Below are 14,814 nucleotides of genomic sequence, written 5' to 3' on the forward strand. Positions count from 1 at the left end.
GAGAGAGTAATCGGTGTCTCGGGAGAGGAGGTGAGAGAGTAATCGGTGTCTCGGTAGATTTGGTGATTGATTAATCAGTGTCTCTGTAGAGGAGGTGAGAGAGTAATCGGTGTCTCTGCAGAGGAGGTGAGAGAGTAATCGGTGTCTCTGCAGAGGAGGTGCGAGAGTAATCGGTGTCTCTGTAGAGGGGGTGAGAGAGTAATCAGTGTCTCGGGAGAGGAGGTGAGAGAGTAATCGGTGTCTCGGTAGATTTGGTGATTGATTAATCAGTGTCTCTGTAGAGGAGGTGCGAGAGTAATCAGTGTCTCGGGAGAGGAGGTGAGAGAGTAATCGGTGTCTCGGTAGATTTGGTGATTGATTAATCAGTGTCTCTGTAGAGGAGGTGAGAGAGTAATCGGTGTCTCTGCAGAGGAGGTGAGAGAGTAATCGGTGTCTCGGGAGAGGAGGTGAGAGAGTAATCGTTGTCTCGGTAGAGGAGGTGAGAGAGTAATCAGTGTCTCTGTAGAGGAGGTGAGACAGTAATCGGTGTTTCTGTAGCGGAGGTGAGAGAGTAATCTTTGTCTCGGTAGAGGAGGTGAGGGAGTAATCGGAGTCCTGGTAGAGGACGTGAAAGAGTAATCGGTGTCTCGGTAGAGGAGGTGAGAGAGTATTCAGTGTCTCGGTAGAGGAGGTGAGGGAATAGTCGGTGTCCTGGTCGAGGAGGTGAGAGAGGAATCGGTGTCTCGGAAGAGGAGGTGAGAGAGTATTCAGTGTCTCGGTAGAGGAGGTGAGAGAGTATTCAGTGTCTTGGTAGAGGAGGAGTGAGAGATACCAGTGTCTGTGTCGAGGAGGTGAGAGTGTAATCAATGTCTCGCTGGAGGAGCACAGAGAATTATCACTGTTTCGGTAGAGGAGCAGAGGATGTAATTGGTGCCTCTGAAGAGGAGGTGTACGAGTTGCCAGTGTCTAAATAGAGGAAGTGAGAGAGTAATCAGTGTCTCGGTAGAGGAGGTGAGAGAGTAATCGGTGTCTCAGTAGAGGAGGTGAGAGAGTAATCAGTGTCTCGGTAGAGGTGGTGAGAGAGTAATCGGTGTCTCGGTAGAGGAGATGAGAGAGTAATCAGTGTCTCGGTAGAGGAGGTGAGAGAGTATTCAGTGTCTCGGTAGTGGAGGTGACAGAGTATTCAGTGTCTCGGTAGAGGAGGAGAGAGAGTATTCAGTGTCTCGGTAGTGGAGGTGACAGAGTATTCAGTGTCTCGGTAGAGGAGGTGAGAGTGTAATCACTGTCTTGGTAGAGGAGGAGTGAGAGATACCAGTGTCTGTGTAGAGGAGGTGAGAGAGTAATCAATGTCTCGCTGGAGTAGGAGAGAGAATTATCACTGTTTCGGTAGAGGAGCAGAGGTTGTAATTGGTGTCTCTGTAGAGGAGGTGAGAGAGTAATTGGTGTCTCTGTAGAGGAGGTGAGAGAGTAATCGGTGTCTCTGTCGAGGAGGTGAGAGAGTAATCAGTGTCTCGGGAGAGGTGTGAGAGAATAATTGATGTCTTGGTAGATTTGGTGAGAGAGTAATCAGTGTCTCTGTGGAGGAGGTGAGAGAGTAATCAGTGTCTCTGTAGTGGAGGTGTGAGAGTAACCAGTGTCTCGGTAGAGGAGGTGAGAGAGTAATCGGTGTCTCGGTAGAGGAGGTGAGAGAGTAATCAGTGTCTCGGTAGAGGAGGTGTGAGAGTAATCGGTGTCTCTGTTGAGGAGGTGACAGAGTGATCAGTGTCTCTTTCGAGGAGGTGAGAGAGTAATCGGTGTCTCGGTAGAGGAGGTGAGAGAGTAATCGGTGTCTCGGTAGAGGAGGTGAGAGAGTAATCAGTGTTTCTGTAGAGGATGTGAGAGAGTAATCAGTGTTTCTGTAGAGGAGTTGAGAGAGTAATCAGTGTTTCTGTAGAGGAGGTGAGAGAGTAATCTGTGTCTCGCTAGAAGAGTTGAGAGAGTATTCAGCGTCTTGGTAGAGGAGGTGAGAGAGCAATCAGTGTCTCGGTAGAGGAGGTGAGAGAGTAATCGGTGTCTCGGTAGAGGAGGTGAGAGAGTATTCAGTGTCTTGGTGGAGGAGGTTAGAGAGTAATCGGTGTCCTGGTAAAGGAAGTGAGAGAGTATTCAGTGTCTCGGTAGAGGAGGTGAGAGAGTAATCGGTGTCCTGGTAAAGGAAGTGAGAGAGTATTCAGTGTCTCGGTAGTGGAGGTGAGAGAGTAATCGGTGTCCTGGTAAAGGAAGTGAGAGAGTATTCAGTGTCTCGGTAGAGGAGGTGAGAGAGTAATCGGTGTCTCAGTTGAGGAGGTGAGAGAGTAATCAGTGTCTCGGTAGAGGAGGGGAGAGAGTAATCAGTGTCTTGGTAGAGGAGGTGAGAGAGTAATCGGTGTCTCTGTAGAGGAGGTGAGAGAGTAATCATTGTCTCCGTAGAGGAGGTGAGAGAGTAATCAGTGTCTCGGTAGAGGAGGTGAGAGAGTAATCAGTGTGTCTGTAGAGGAGGTGAGAGAGTATTCAGTGTCTCGGTAGAGGAGGTGAGAGAGTAATCAGTGTGTCTGTAGAGGAGGTGAGAGAGTATTCAGTGTCTCGGTAGAGGAGGTGAGAGAGTAATCAGTGTGTCTGTAGAGGAGGTGAGAGAGTAATCAGTGTCTCGGTAGAGGAGGTGAGAGAGTAATCAGTGTCTCGGTAGAGGAGGTGAGAGAGTAATCAGTGTGTCTGTAGAGGAGGTGAGAGAGTATTCAGTGTCTCGGTAGAGGAGGTGAGAATGTAATCACTGTCTTGGTAGAGGAGGAGTGAGAGATACCAGTGTATGTGTAGAGGATGTGAGAGAGTAATCAATGTCTCGCTGGAGGAGGAGAGAGAATTATCACTGTTTCGGTTGAGGAGCAGAGGGTGTAATTGGTGCCTCTGAAGAGGAGGTGAACGAGTTGCCAGTGTCTAAATGGAGGAAGTGAGAGAGTAATCAGTGACTGTAGAGGAGGAGAGAGTGCAATCTGTGTCTCGGTAGACAAGGTGAGCAGGTAATCAGTGTCTCTGTAGAGCAGGTGAACGAGTAATCAATGTCTCGGTAGAGGAGGTGAGAGTCTAATCAGTGTCTCGGGAGAGGCGAAGAGCGCGTAATCAAAGTCTTGGTAGAGGAGGCGCGAGAGTAATCAGTCTCTCTGTAGAGGAGGTTACAGCGTAATCACTGTCTTGGTAGAGGAGGAGAGAGACGTGCCAGTATCTTTGTGGAGGAGGAGAGAGAATAATTGGTGTCTCTGTAGAGGAGGTGGGAGAGTAATCAGTGTCTGGGTAGAGGGAGGGAGAGAGTAATCAGTGTCTCAGGAGTGAAAGTGAAAGAGTAATCAGTGTCTCGGTAAAGGAGCGGAGAGAGTAATCAGTGTCTCAGTGGAGAGATGAGAGCGTAGTCAGTGACTCTGTAGAGGAGGAGCGAGTAATCAATGTCTCTGTCGAGCAGGCAAGAGTCAGCAGTATTTCTCGAGGGGATGATGTGAGTGAGTTATCAACAAATCGGTAGAGGAGGTGATAGAATAATCAGTCTTTCTGTAGAGGAGCTGGGAGAGTAATCACTTTCTGGGTAGAGGAGGAGAGAGAGTAATCAGTGTCTCAGCAGAGGAGGTGAGAGGTTAATCAGTATGTCGGTGGAGAGTGAGGGCATAATCGAAGAAGTGACTTTCTTTTTGTTCGACAGGTCGACGAACTGTTTGTCTCGACATTGGCTCTATCACATCAGCAACGAGACACAGGAGATGATCCTGGAAGGTGAGCTCACAGCAGGCGGAACTCTATTGAAGTCTTCCCTGTCATCAGCTATTTCGCAACTCAAATCATTCACTTTGCGGACACATACCAACAAACAGAACATACTTTAAAATAGTCCAGAGCTTTCTCCCTGCACGTTCCTCAGTATTAGTTTATGTGCTGTTTTATAACATACATTGGAACAGGAAGAGGCCACTCAGCCCCTTGAATCTGTTCCGCCATTCAGTGACATGATGGCTGATCTGTATCTCTTTCCATGCTCCCGATCCCTTAATACCCTCGACTAGCACAAATCTATCAATTCCTTATTTAAAATTATTAATTAAGTAGCATCTACTGCTTTTAATGAGGAAGAGTTTCTCACATCCATCACCCTTTGGGTGAAGAAGTGGTTCCTAACCTCACTCCATTAAGATTATGTTCCTTTGTTCAAAAATCACCCTGCCAACAGAAAGCTTTTCTCTCTCTGTACCCCAATCAACGTCTTTCAAAATCCTCAAAACCTCAATCATATCAGCCTTTATAATCCTGAAATGCAAGCCCAGTGTCTGGGGGAGGTGGTGGTGTAGTGGTAATGTCACTGGACTAATAATCCGGAGGCCTAGGCTAATGCTCTAGGGATATGTGTTTGAATCCCACCACGGCAGATGGTGAAATATGAATTCAAATATTAAAGCTAGTCTAACGGCGACCATGAAACGATTGTTGTAAAAACCCATCGGGCTCACTAATGTGCTTCAGGGAAGGAAATCTGACCTACATGTGACTCCAGACCCACAGCAATGTGGTCGACGCTTAACTGCCCTCTGAAGTGGGTGAGCAAGCCACTCAGTTTAAGGGCATTTAGGGATGGGCAATAAATGCTGGTAAGGCTCACATCCCATGAAAGAATAAAAAAATCTTTCATGCCAATTGTACTGTGATATAATGCACTGGGGAACTTTAGACCCAGTGTTTGAGGCCAGTCATCTCAGCCCCAGGACATGGCTGCAGCAGTTCCTCAGGGTAGTGCCCTAGGCCCAACCATCTACAGCTGCTTCATCAGTGACCTTCCCTCCATCATAAGGTCAGAAGTGGGGATGTTCTCTGATAATAGCACAGCGTTCAGTACCATTTGCAGCTCCTCAAATAATGAAAAAGTCTGTGCTCATATGCAGCAAGACCTGGAAAACATTCAGGCTTAGGGTCACAGGTGGCAAGTAACATTCGTGCCACACAAGTGCTAAACAATGACCATCTCCTACAATAGTTTAACCACCTCCCCTTGACATTCAATGGCAATACCACATCTGGGACTGGACGGGGCTGTGAATCAGACACTGTCCTTTCCCCCTCTGGGACTGGACAGGGCAGTGGGTCAGACGCTGCCCTTTTCCCCTCTGAGACTGGCTGGGGCAGTGGGTCAGACACTGTCCCTTCCCCCTCTGGGACTGGACAGGGCAGTGGGACAGACGCTGTCCTTTTCCCCTCTGGAACTGGCCGGGGCAATGGGTCAGATACTGTCCTTTCCCCCTCTGGGACTGGGTGGGACAGTGGATCAGACACTTTCCTCTTTCCTCCTCTGGGACTGAGTGGGGCAATGGGTCAGATACTGTCCTTTCCCCCTCTGGGACTGAGTGGGGCAGTGGGTCAGACACTGTCCTTTCCCCCTCTTGGACTGGGTGGGCCAGTGGGCCAGACACTGTCCTTTCCCCCTCTTGGACTGGGTGGGACAGTGGATCAGACACTGTCCTCTTTCCCCCTCTGGGACTGAGTGGGGCAATGGGTCAGATACTGTCCTTTCCCCCTCTGGGACTGGGTGGGACAGTGGATCAGACACTGTCCTCTTTCCCCCTCTGGGACTGAGAGGGGCAATGGGTCAGATACTGTCTTTTCCCCCTCTGGGACTGGGTGGGACAGTGGATCAGACACTGTCCTCTTTCCCCCTCTGGGACTGAGTGGGGCAGTGGATCAGACACTGTCCTCTTTCCCCTTCTGGGATTGAGTGGGGCAGTGGATCAGACATTGTCCTCTTTCCCCCTCTGGGACTGAGTGGGGCAGTGGGTCAGACACTGTCCTTTCCCCCTCTGGGACTGGGTGGGCCAGTGGGCCAGACACTGTCCTTTCCCCCTCTTGGACTGGGTGGGACAGTGGATCAGACACTGTCCTCTTTCCCCCTCTGGGACTGAGTGGGGCAGTGGATCAGACACTGTCCTCTTTCCCCTTCTGGGACTGAGTGGGGCAGTGGGTCAGACACTGTCCTCTTTCCCCCTCTGGGACTGGGTGGGGCAGTGGGTCAGACACTGTCCTTTCCCCCTCTGGGACTGGGTGGGACAGTGGATCAGACACTGTCCTCTTTCCCCCTCTGGGACAGAGTGGGGCAGTGGGTCAGACACTGTCCTTTCCCCCTCTGGGACTGAGTGGGGCAGTGGGCCGGACACTGTCCATTCCCCCTCTGGGACTGAGTGAGGCAGTGGGTCAGACACTGTCCTTTCCCCCTCTGGGACTGGCCGGGGCAGTGGGTCAGACACCGTCCTTTCCCCCTCTGGGACTGGGTGGGGCAGTGGGTCAGACACTGTCCTTTCCCCCTCTGGGACTGGGTGGGGCAGTGGGTCAGACACTGTCCTTTCCCCCTCTGGGACTGAGTGGGGCAGTGGGTCAGACACTGTCCTTTCCCCCTCTGGGACTGGCCAGGGCAGTGGGTCAGACACTGTCCTTTCCCCCTCTGGGACTGGGTGGGCCAGTGGGTCAGACACTGTCCTTTCCCCCTCTGGGACTGGCCGGGGCAGTGGGTCAGACACTGTCCTCTCCCCCTCTGGGACTGAGTGGGGCAGTGGGTCAGACACTGTCCTTTCCCCCTCTGGGACTGGGTGGGCCAGTGGGTCAGACACTGTCCTCTTTCCCCCTCTGGGACTGAGTGGGGCAGTGGGTCAGACACTGTCCTTTCCCCCTCTGGGACTGAGTGAGGCAGTGGGTCAGACACTGTCCTTTCTCCCTCTGGGACTGACCGGGGCAGTGGGTCAGACATCATTTCCTGATGGGATTGGGTTTTAATGTTCTCAGTCTGCAGCAACCGTCGACAACTAAGCTGGTATTTCGCAGGCAATCAGTTTAAGAGACCTTGGTGCTGCCAAAGCCACAGATATGCTTGTTTGGTTCTTACACATCTTTTCCATTTATCGCCTTCTTCCAGGCCGGCCTGAACTGAAGACAGAGCTCTTTGTGAAGGATGGTGATGATTATATCATGCTCCTAGAGACACAGGAGAAAGGACTGGAGACCTTCAGGAGGCTGATGCTTTATGGTAGGAGTCAGCCCATTGGCACAACCCTTGGTGGGCATGGGGATAAATGCCAGCACAGACTGGTTGGGCTGAATGGCCTGTTTCCATTTTGTACCCTTTATTTTATACTGAAGGGTCAGGCTTCGAAGACTAGGCTTGTATTCCCTTGAGTACAGGAGATTGAAGGGTTGATCTAACTGAGCTGGTTAAAGGATTTGATACAGTAGACGGAGAGAAATTATTACCGCTGATGGGAAGAGTTCAGAACAAGGGGGCATAACCTTAAAATTAGAGCAAGGCCATTCAGGGGTGATGTCTGGATGCTCTTCTTCACACAAAGGGTAGTGGAAATCTGGAATTTTCTCCCCCGAAAAGCTGTTGAGGCTGGGGGTGAATTGAACATTTCAGGACTGAAATTGATATGGTTTTCATATGAGACAAGGCTATGAAGGGTCACAGAAATCTCTGGTTCAGCCTGAACTGCAGTCTTCTGTCTAATTCTGGGCACCGCACCTAAGGGAGGGTTGCCAAGACCTTGTCGAGGGGACAGAGGAGGCTTAGAGGAGGTTGTGCCAAGAAATGAGGGACGTCATGCGGAGAGGTATTAGAAGCTGGGATTGTTCTCTTTAAAGTAGAGAAGGTTAAGGGACGACCTAATAGAGATATTCAAAATTATGAGGGGGTTTTGACAGAGCAAGCAGGGAGAAACTGTTTCCTCTGGCAAGTGGGTCAGTAACCAACCGTCATAGATATAAAATAATTGGCATGAGAACGAGAGAAGAAATGAGGAGAATTTGTTAAGATCTAAGACCACACTACCTGAAAGGGTGGTCTAATTTGCAAGGTTTTGGGGACAACGTTGAGGAGTGGGATTAAATTAGACATTTTTTTTCAAACAGCTGGCACAGGGGCATGGTGGATGTAATAGCTTCCAGGGCTGAGTGATTCTATATTTCTACCCAAGGCAAGCAAATGGAATTGAGATCCCGATCAACCACGATTGGACTGAATTAACAGGTTCCACAGGCTGAATTGCCTCCTCCCATTGCCTATTTGTAATAAGTAGCCAGCGGGAGCCAAAAAAAGACTGGTTCAGATTTGTCTTCTTCTGATTGATGCATTTTCAGCTGCAGAGCCTTGAATTCAACCCGTTCCACCACCCACCCCTCCTCCCCCTGCCCCCACCTCATTCTAGAATAGTGCGACCACTCTGCCCTCTTCCAAAAGCCTCCCCAGAAACCCAGCTTGCAGTCACTGCTCTAGTTCTTTTCTGCCTCTGTGAAGCAACTTGGAATATTTTGTTTGATAAAAGGTGCTATACAAAGGAGAGTTGTTGAACTTTAATTAAACTAACCTCTACCTAACCTGGAGATGAGTCATATGTACATTGCTTAAACTTTGTGGCCTCAGTGGGACAGGCTAAATTAAGCCTTAGCTACAGAATAATACATTGTGAGGTGAGAGTGACTGTCCTTGACATCAAGGCAGCATTTGACCGACTATGGCATCAAGGAGCCCTAACAAAACTGGAGTCAAAGGGAATCAGGGGGGAAACTCACCACTGGTTGGAGTCATATCTAGCACAAAGGAAGATGGTTGTGGTTGTTGGAGATCAATCATCTCAGCCCCAGGACATCGCTGCAGGAGTTCCTCAGGATAGTGTCCTAGTCCCAACCATCTTCAGCTGCTTCATCAATGACTTTTGTGGGGATGTTCGCTAATGATTGCACAATGTTCAGCACCATTCACAACTCCTCAGATACTGAAGCAGTCCGTCTCCAGATGCTGCAAGACCTGGACAACATCCAGGCTTGGGCTGATAAGTGGCAAGTTACAGTGGCGCCACACAAGTGCCAGGCAATGACCATCTCAAACAAGAGAGAATCTAACCATCTCCCCATGATGTTCAAAGGCATTACCACTGCTGAATCCTTCACCATTGACCAGAAACTGAACTGGTCCAGCCACGTAAATACTGTGGTGACAAGAGCGGGTCAGAGGCTAGGAATTCTGCAGCCAGTAACTCACCTCCTGTCCACCATCTACAAGGCACAAGTCAGGAGTGTGTTATGACCGAGGTTGGAGGAATGCACTGTCTCCCTCTAATCCCACTACTCCACTTATGTACTTTTATCTATTCATTTCAGAATACAAATCCACCAACCAGATTTCTTGAATAAACAACAAAATTATTAATTTATTATAAAACAAGACTCATTCAATAAAGATAAAAAGCTTATTAACACACAGATTGAAATATGAAAGTATAAACATATTCCCTTCTAAATAACCCAAAACACACGTGCGCGCACACACACACCGGTTAAAGGTAAATAAAGCTTTCCTTGCAGAGTTCAACTTTACAAAAAAACAAAAATACTTTGGCCAAATACTTGTTAATTCTTGAAGAAAAAGGATAAGATATGAAATGTTCCAGATGACGTTCGGTCTGGCGCCTGGGCACACATATACGGGTGTCAATGGACACTTGCACTTGTCACTGGGATCTTCTCAGAAGCAGTCGTTCAGGAGACGTTGAGATGAAGTCTTGCAGAAGTTTCTCAGGAGAAATGCTGCATTGGTTTCTGCAGTTCTCATACAGGATTATCAGGGTTTCTCAAAGACGTGGATCGAGACGTGTTGGTTGCTTCTGTCTCTCTGCAGACTGCAATCCCAACTGAACTCCGAACAATACCCAAAAATGAAACCAAAACTCTTGAGCCATAAACCCAGACATGTGACTTCTCTAAGTCCAAACAGTTCCATAGTCCATAAGGCTCCGGCTGTTTAGTTAGCTTAAGACATGTGACTTTAAACAAAGTCCCAAGTGTCCTTCCAGTGATCCCTTAAAAAAAGACAAGTCCAGTATCTCCTCAGGTATTTTCCACTGTCTTTTAAAGACAAGTCCTCCAAAAATATTAATAATGGAAGCACCTTCATGACAAGTGTGATGGAATACTCTCCACTTGCCTGGATGGGTGCAGCTCCAACAACACTCAAGAAACTCAACACCATCCAGGACAAAGAAGCCCACTTGATTGACACCCCATTCACCACCTTCAACATTCACTCCCTTCACCACTGATGCATGCTGGCGACAGTGTGCACCATCTACAAGATGCACTGCAGCAACTCACCAAGGCTCCTTCGACAGTATCTTCCAAACCTGCGACCTCCACCACCTAGAAGGCCAAGGGCAACAGATGCATGGGAACACCACCACCTGCAAGTTCCCTTCCAAGTCACACACCATCCTGACTTGGAACTATATCGCAGCTCCTAACAGCACTGTGGGTGTACTTAAACCCCAAGGACTGCAGTTCAAGAAGGCAGCTCACCACCACCTTTTCAAGGACAGTTAGGGATGGGCAATAAACGCTGACCTAGCCAGCGACGCCCACATCCCATGAACGAATTAAAAAATCTTTGAAGTTAGTTGAAGCTGTTTAAAAATCTTACAGGATCTTTGGCTTTATTAATAGGGGCAGAGAGTACAAAAGTGATAATGCTATGCTGAAGCTTTATAGAACACTGGTTAGGCCACAGCTGGAATGCTGTGGCCAGTTCGCAGCACCAGACTTTCGGAAGGTCTTGGAGGGGGTGCAGAGGAGATTTACTAGGATGGTTTCAGGGATAAGGGACTTCAGTTATGTGGAAAGACTGGAGAAGCTGAGATTGTCCTTAAAGCAGAGAAGTCTAAGAGGAAATTAAATAGGGGGTGTTCAAAATTATGCAGGATTTTGGCCGAATAAATAGGGAGAAACAGTTTCCAGTGGCAGAGGGGTCAGTAACCAAAGGACACCAATTTAAAATAACTGGCAAAAGCATAGAGGTGACATGAGGGAGAAATACTCTGGGATTGTTATGATCTGGAATGCACTGCCTAAAAGTGTGGTGGAAGCAGATTCAATAGCAATCTTCAAAGGGGAATTTAATAAACGTTTGAAGGAGAAAACTTTGCAGGAGTTTGAGGGGAAAGACCAGAGGGAATGTGGAACTAATTGGATAGCTCTACCAAAGGCCTGGCACAGGCATGATGGGCCAAATGGTCTCCTTCTGTACTGTATCATTCTCTGTACAAAACTCCAGGCCCTCTGGCTCCCCATGAGAAGTAGCACAGGGACCTGCTAGTTATCTGGTGATTACTAAAGGCATGTCATTGAGTTATCGCACTCCAATGTGCATCATGTCTTCCTAGGCAGTTCCTCAGGATTGAGGATGACTTGATTCCACTCTGGTTTGATGGGTTCTGAGATGGCCGATAAGTCCAATGTGTGATCTACAGAGTCTGCCACAAGGGGCTAGTGGTGTTTCAAGGGTCGGGGTAGATAAGTAGTTTGGAGGTTTGTGCGCTCCCTCCGATGCCTCAACTTCACCTCCACATGTGCCCGACAAAGTCCCTCGAGGTGTACGATGCCTTCCCCAGTGAGCTTTCTCTATCTCGGATGGTCAGGAGCCAGGGACTCCCATGAGTCGATGGGGTTGTTTAATTTCTTCAGAGATGCTTTGAGGACACCTCTAAAGCGTTTCCGCTGTCCTCCTGCGAGTCTCCTACCGCAACACAGTTCTGAGTAGAACAGCTGCTTTGGGAGTCTGGTGTCAGGCATGTGAACGACATGACCCACCCAGCGGAGCTGTTTGTGGGTGATAAGCACCATGATGCTGGGCAGGTTGGCTTGGGATAGGACGCTGCTGCTGGACTGCCTTTCTTGCCATCGGATTTGGAGGATCTTGCAGAGGCACCTCTGCTGGCACTTCTCCAGCGCTTGGAGGTGCCTGCTGTGGGTTGTCCAAGTCTCCAAAGCATACAGGAGCGCAGGGTTCACCGCTGCCCAGTAAACCATGACCTTAGTCTCAGGTTTGAGATCCTGATCCTCAAACAGTCTCCTCCTCAGTCGGCTGAAGGCTGAGTTGGCACATTGGAGGCAATAATGAAACTCATTGTCTATGTCTACCTTCGCCAAGAGGAGGTTCCCAAGATATGGGAAAATGGTCCACATTTTCCAGGATCTTGTCATAGATCTTGATTGATGGGGTTGGGTGGGGCAGGGGTGTGACTGCTGGGAGGGAGATCGGAGACTGTGGGAGCTGGTTGGGAGAGGACCTTCATTCTCCGAGTGTTTAGTGAAAGATCCATTCATCATGTATGAGGATTGCTAGGGGAGTGTCAGTTTTAGGCATCCATCGATCGCTGCCAATCTACTAATACACACAGAGCATGATATTAAAATGCATCTCCCTCTCTCTCTCCTTCCATCCTTTTTCTCCTCTCCCAATACAGGCAGGTCTCCAACTTTGACCAATAACATCCGCCTGGGGTTTGAGCACCGTGCCAGTTGCTTGGACTTGATGGCCATTTTTGTTCTGGAGCAAGCCCAAGGTTAGTGACAACGGGCATTTTCTCACCTTTCTCTCTTTCTTTCTCTCTCTCCCCCACCCACATGAAGATGCTGACAAGTTTGTAAGAATATATTATTCAATGAACTTATTAAATAAAATTAGTTAATTGGTAAAAGAAAGAATTCTCAGGTCATCCCAAAGTGTTTTACAGCCAATGAAGTGCTTAGTTGCTGTTGTAAAGAAGGAAACACAGCAGCCAATCTGCACAGAGTAAGTGCTCAGAAACAGCATTGAGATAATGAGCAGATCATCTGTTTTAGTGATGTTGTTTATACCGGTCAGGACACGGGGCAGGGGTGGGGGGGCGGGGGGGGTGCGGCGGCGTAAACTCCACATCCATTCCTTGAACACGGGATCTTTTACATGCACTTGAGAGCAAACATGGAGCTTCAGTTTAACATCTCATTCCGAAGACTGCACCTCTGTCAGTGCAGCACTCCCTCAGTGCTGGAATTATCAGCTGAGGTTTTATACTCAAGTCTCTGGAATGGATCCTGAACCCAGAACCTTCTGACCTGGGCAGAGTGGAACCACCCACCGTGGCACAACTCACACCCATTGGGCACAGGCAGCGCCGGGTGTGTTACAAAGTCATAAGGAACCTCACACTAAATCCAGTGAGTGGGCTTCAGCTGAAGGCAGGTTCAGTCGATTAAAAATAGGGTAAATATTGAAAATGTGAGTTTAATTCCACATTATCGTTTTGAAATTGCAGTAATTTTTTTTCTCCTTCTTCCTGCAGAACCTTGTGAGATTTCTTGAGTTACAATTTTCAACCTCCGTTACCTTGTACGTCAGGACCGCATGGGCCCAATTCATGACTGCCCTTCTCTGCACTTGCTACTGGGATGTCCTTAGTGGAGTAAAAGACGCTATTGTATCTTGTTAATTGATGATTGACTTAATTATGCTGCAATTCACTTCGGTTTCCATTAGAGAACTCCAAAAGAAATGCTCTCTGCCTGTTAGATGGAAAATGGGTAGAGGTGAGAAAAATGAATAGAAACCTCTCTTTTTAATCTGGGTCTTTTGAGACAAGATCTTTTAGACAAGATCTCTTTTGCCCTCCTGCCCACAGATGGCGCTGATGCATGGTGAGGAAAAGCTTTATAACATGGCCAATTGCAGGCAGAAATGCGCTAGTACAGGATTAAATAATTGTTTCTCAGCCCTTCCCTCCTGTTCCTGAACCATAGGAGCCAAGGGAAGTCCCAGATTTAATTCACACTCTGTGCTGAGTCAGCTGAACTCACCATGGGTGATAATAGGGGGTAACCACAACTGGCCTCAACACTCCTAGCCTAGGGAAGGTTAAAAAATAGGAGCAGTAGACCAGACGGCCCCCACCACTCAATAAGATTGTAGCTGATCTTCTACCTCTTCCCCACCCTATCCCCCATATTCCTTGATTCCCTTAAGTGCCCAAGAATCAATCGACCTCAGCCTTCAATATACTCAACAACTGAGAATCTACAGCATTCTGGAGTAAAGATTCACAACGCCTAACTCCTAAATGGCTGACCCCTTATCCTGAGATCCTTGATCTCGGCTCTCCAGCGAGGGGGAAACAGCCTCTCAGCATCTACCCTGTCAAACCCTCCAAGAATTATATACATTTCAATGAGGTCACCTCACATTCTTCTAAACTCCAGAGATTATAGGCCCAATTTGCTCAATCTCCCCTCCTAGATCACAAGATAATGATGGGTGAGGAAGGTGCTTTTGGCCATATTAGTTCTTCCAAGCTTGTGTCATTCTCCACTGCAGCATCCAATTTATTTCTCAAATGCATCTAGAATTTTCACCTTCACAAAGCTTACCGGGAAGTCTACCCAAGTATTGATCATTCTGCATAAAACAAACATGTTGGTACTAATCCTAAAGCTACCTTTTAATAGTTTGAATTGATGTCCCCTTGTCCTGCTCCTGTAATTTAATTTAAAGTCATACTTCAGACTTACTCATTCCATATTATTTACTATTTTATAAGATTATCTAATTATACAGGTTCACAACACAATAAATTATATGAAAAGGTAAATCAAGGAAGGTTAAAATTAGCCAGTGCTCCCGGTGACTGCTGGGAAGTTTGTGTGCCTGTCAGTGTCAGGTGAGGGCAGGGTCTGACACGATCATGACAAATAGCCGACCGACACTTGCTGACCAAATGGACATAGGAGGAGTGGCCATTTGGGGCAGAGCCACCAGTGCACATACGGTGAGGAAACATTAATTATTCATCAAGTGGCATCAAGAGGAGCAACTGGCAATTTTAAAAACAAGAATTTTGAAACACAATATACGCTTCAATTTCACGTTTCACCTGTTTGAAACGCATCCGAGATCGCACTGTTGGCGTGACTGTGTCAATCTCTCGACTGTAGCCTGGTAGCAGGCTG

At 48.0% G+C, this 14,814-nt stretch overlaps 1 protein-coding gene across 1 annotated transcript in view; it reads left to right on the plus strand.

Annotated features, from left to right (window-relative positions):
• Positions 1–14,375, plus strand: part of apom (apolipoprotein M) — a 52,605-nt gene extending 38,230 nt beyond the window's left edge. Inside the window, exons 3-6 of the mRNA XM_068009554.1 lie at positions 3,683–3,753; positions 6,926–7,036; positions 12,297–12,395; positions 13,158–14,375. Of these exons, the coding sequence (XP_067865655.1) occupies positions 3,683–3,753; positions 6,926–7,036; positions 12,297–12,395; positions 13,158–13,177 (301 nt within the window). The 3' untranslated portion in view covers positions 13,178–14,375. The remainder of the gene's footprint in view (positions 1–3,682; positions 3,754–6,925; positions 7,037–12,296; positions 12,396–13,157) is intronic.
• The last annotated feature ends 439 nt before the right edge of the window (positions 14,376–14,814 follow it).

The sequence above is a fragment of the Heterodontus francisci genome, chromosome 29, assembly GCF_036365525.1.
Source record: "Heterodontus francisci isolate sHetFra1 chromosome 29, sHetFra1.hap1, whole genome shotgun sequence".
Taxonomy (NCBI): Eukaryota; Metazoa; Chordata; class Chondrichthyes; order Heterodontiformes; family Heterodontidae; genus Heterodontus; species Heterodontus francisci.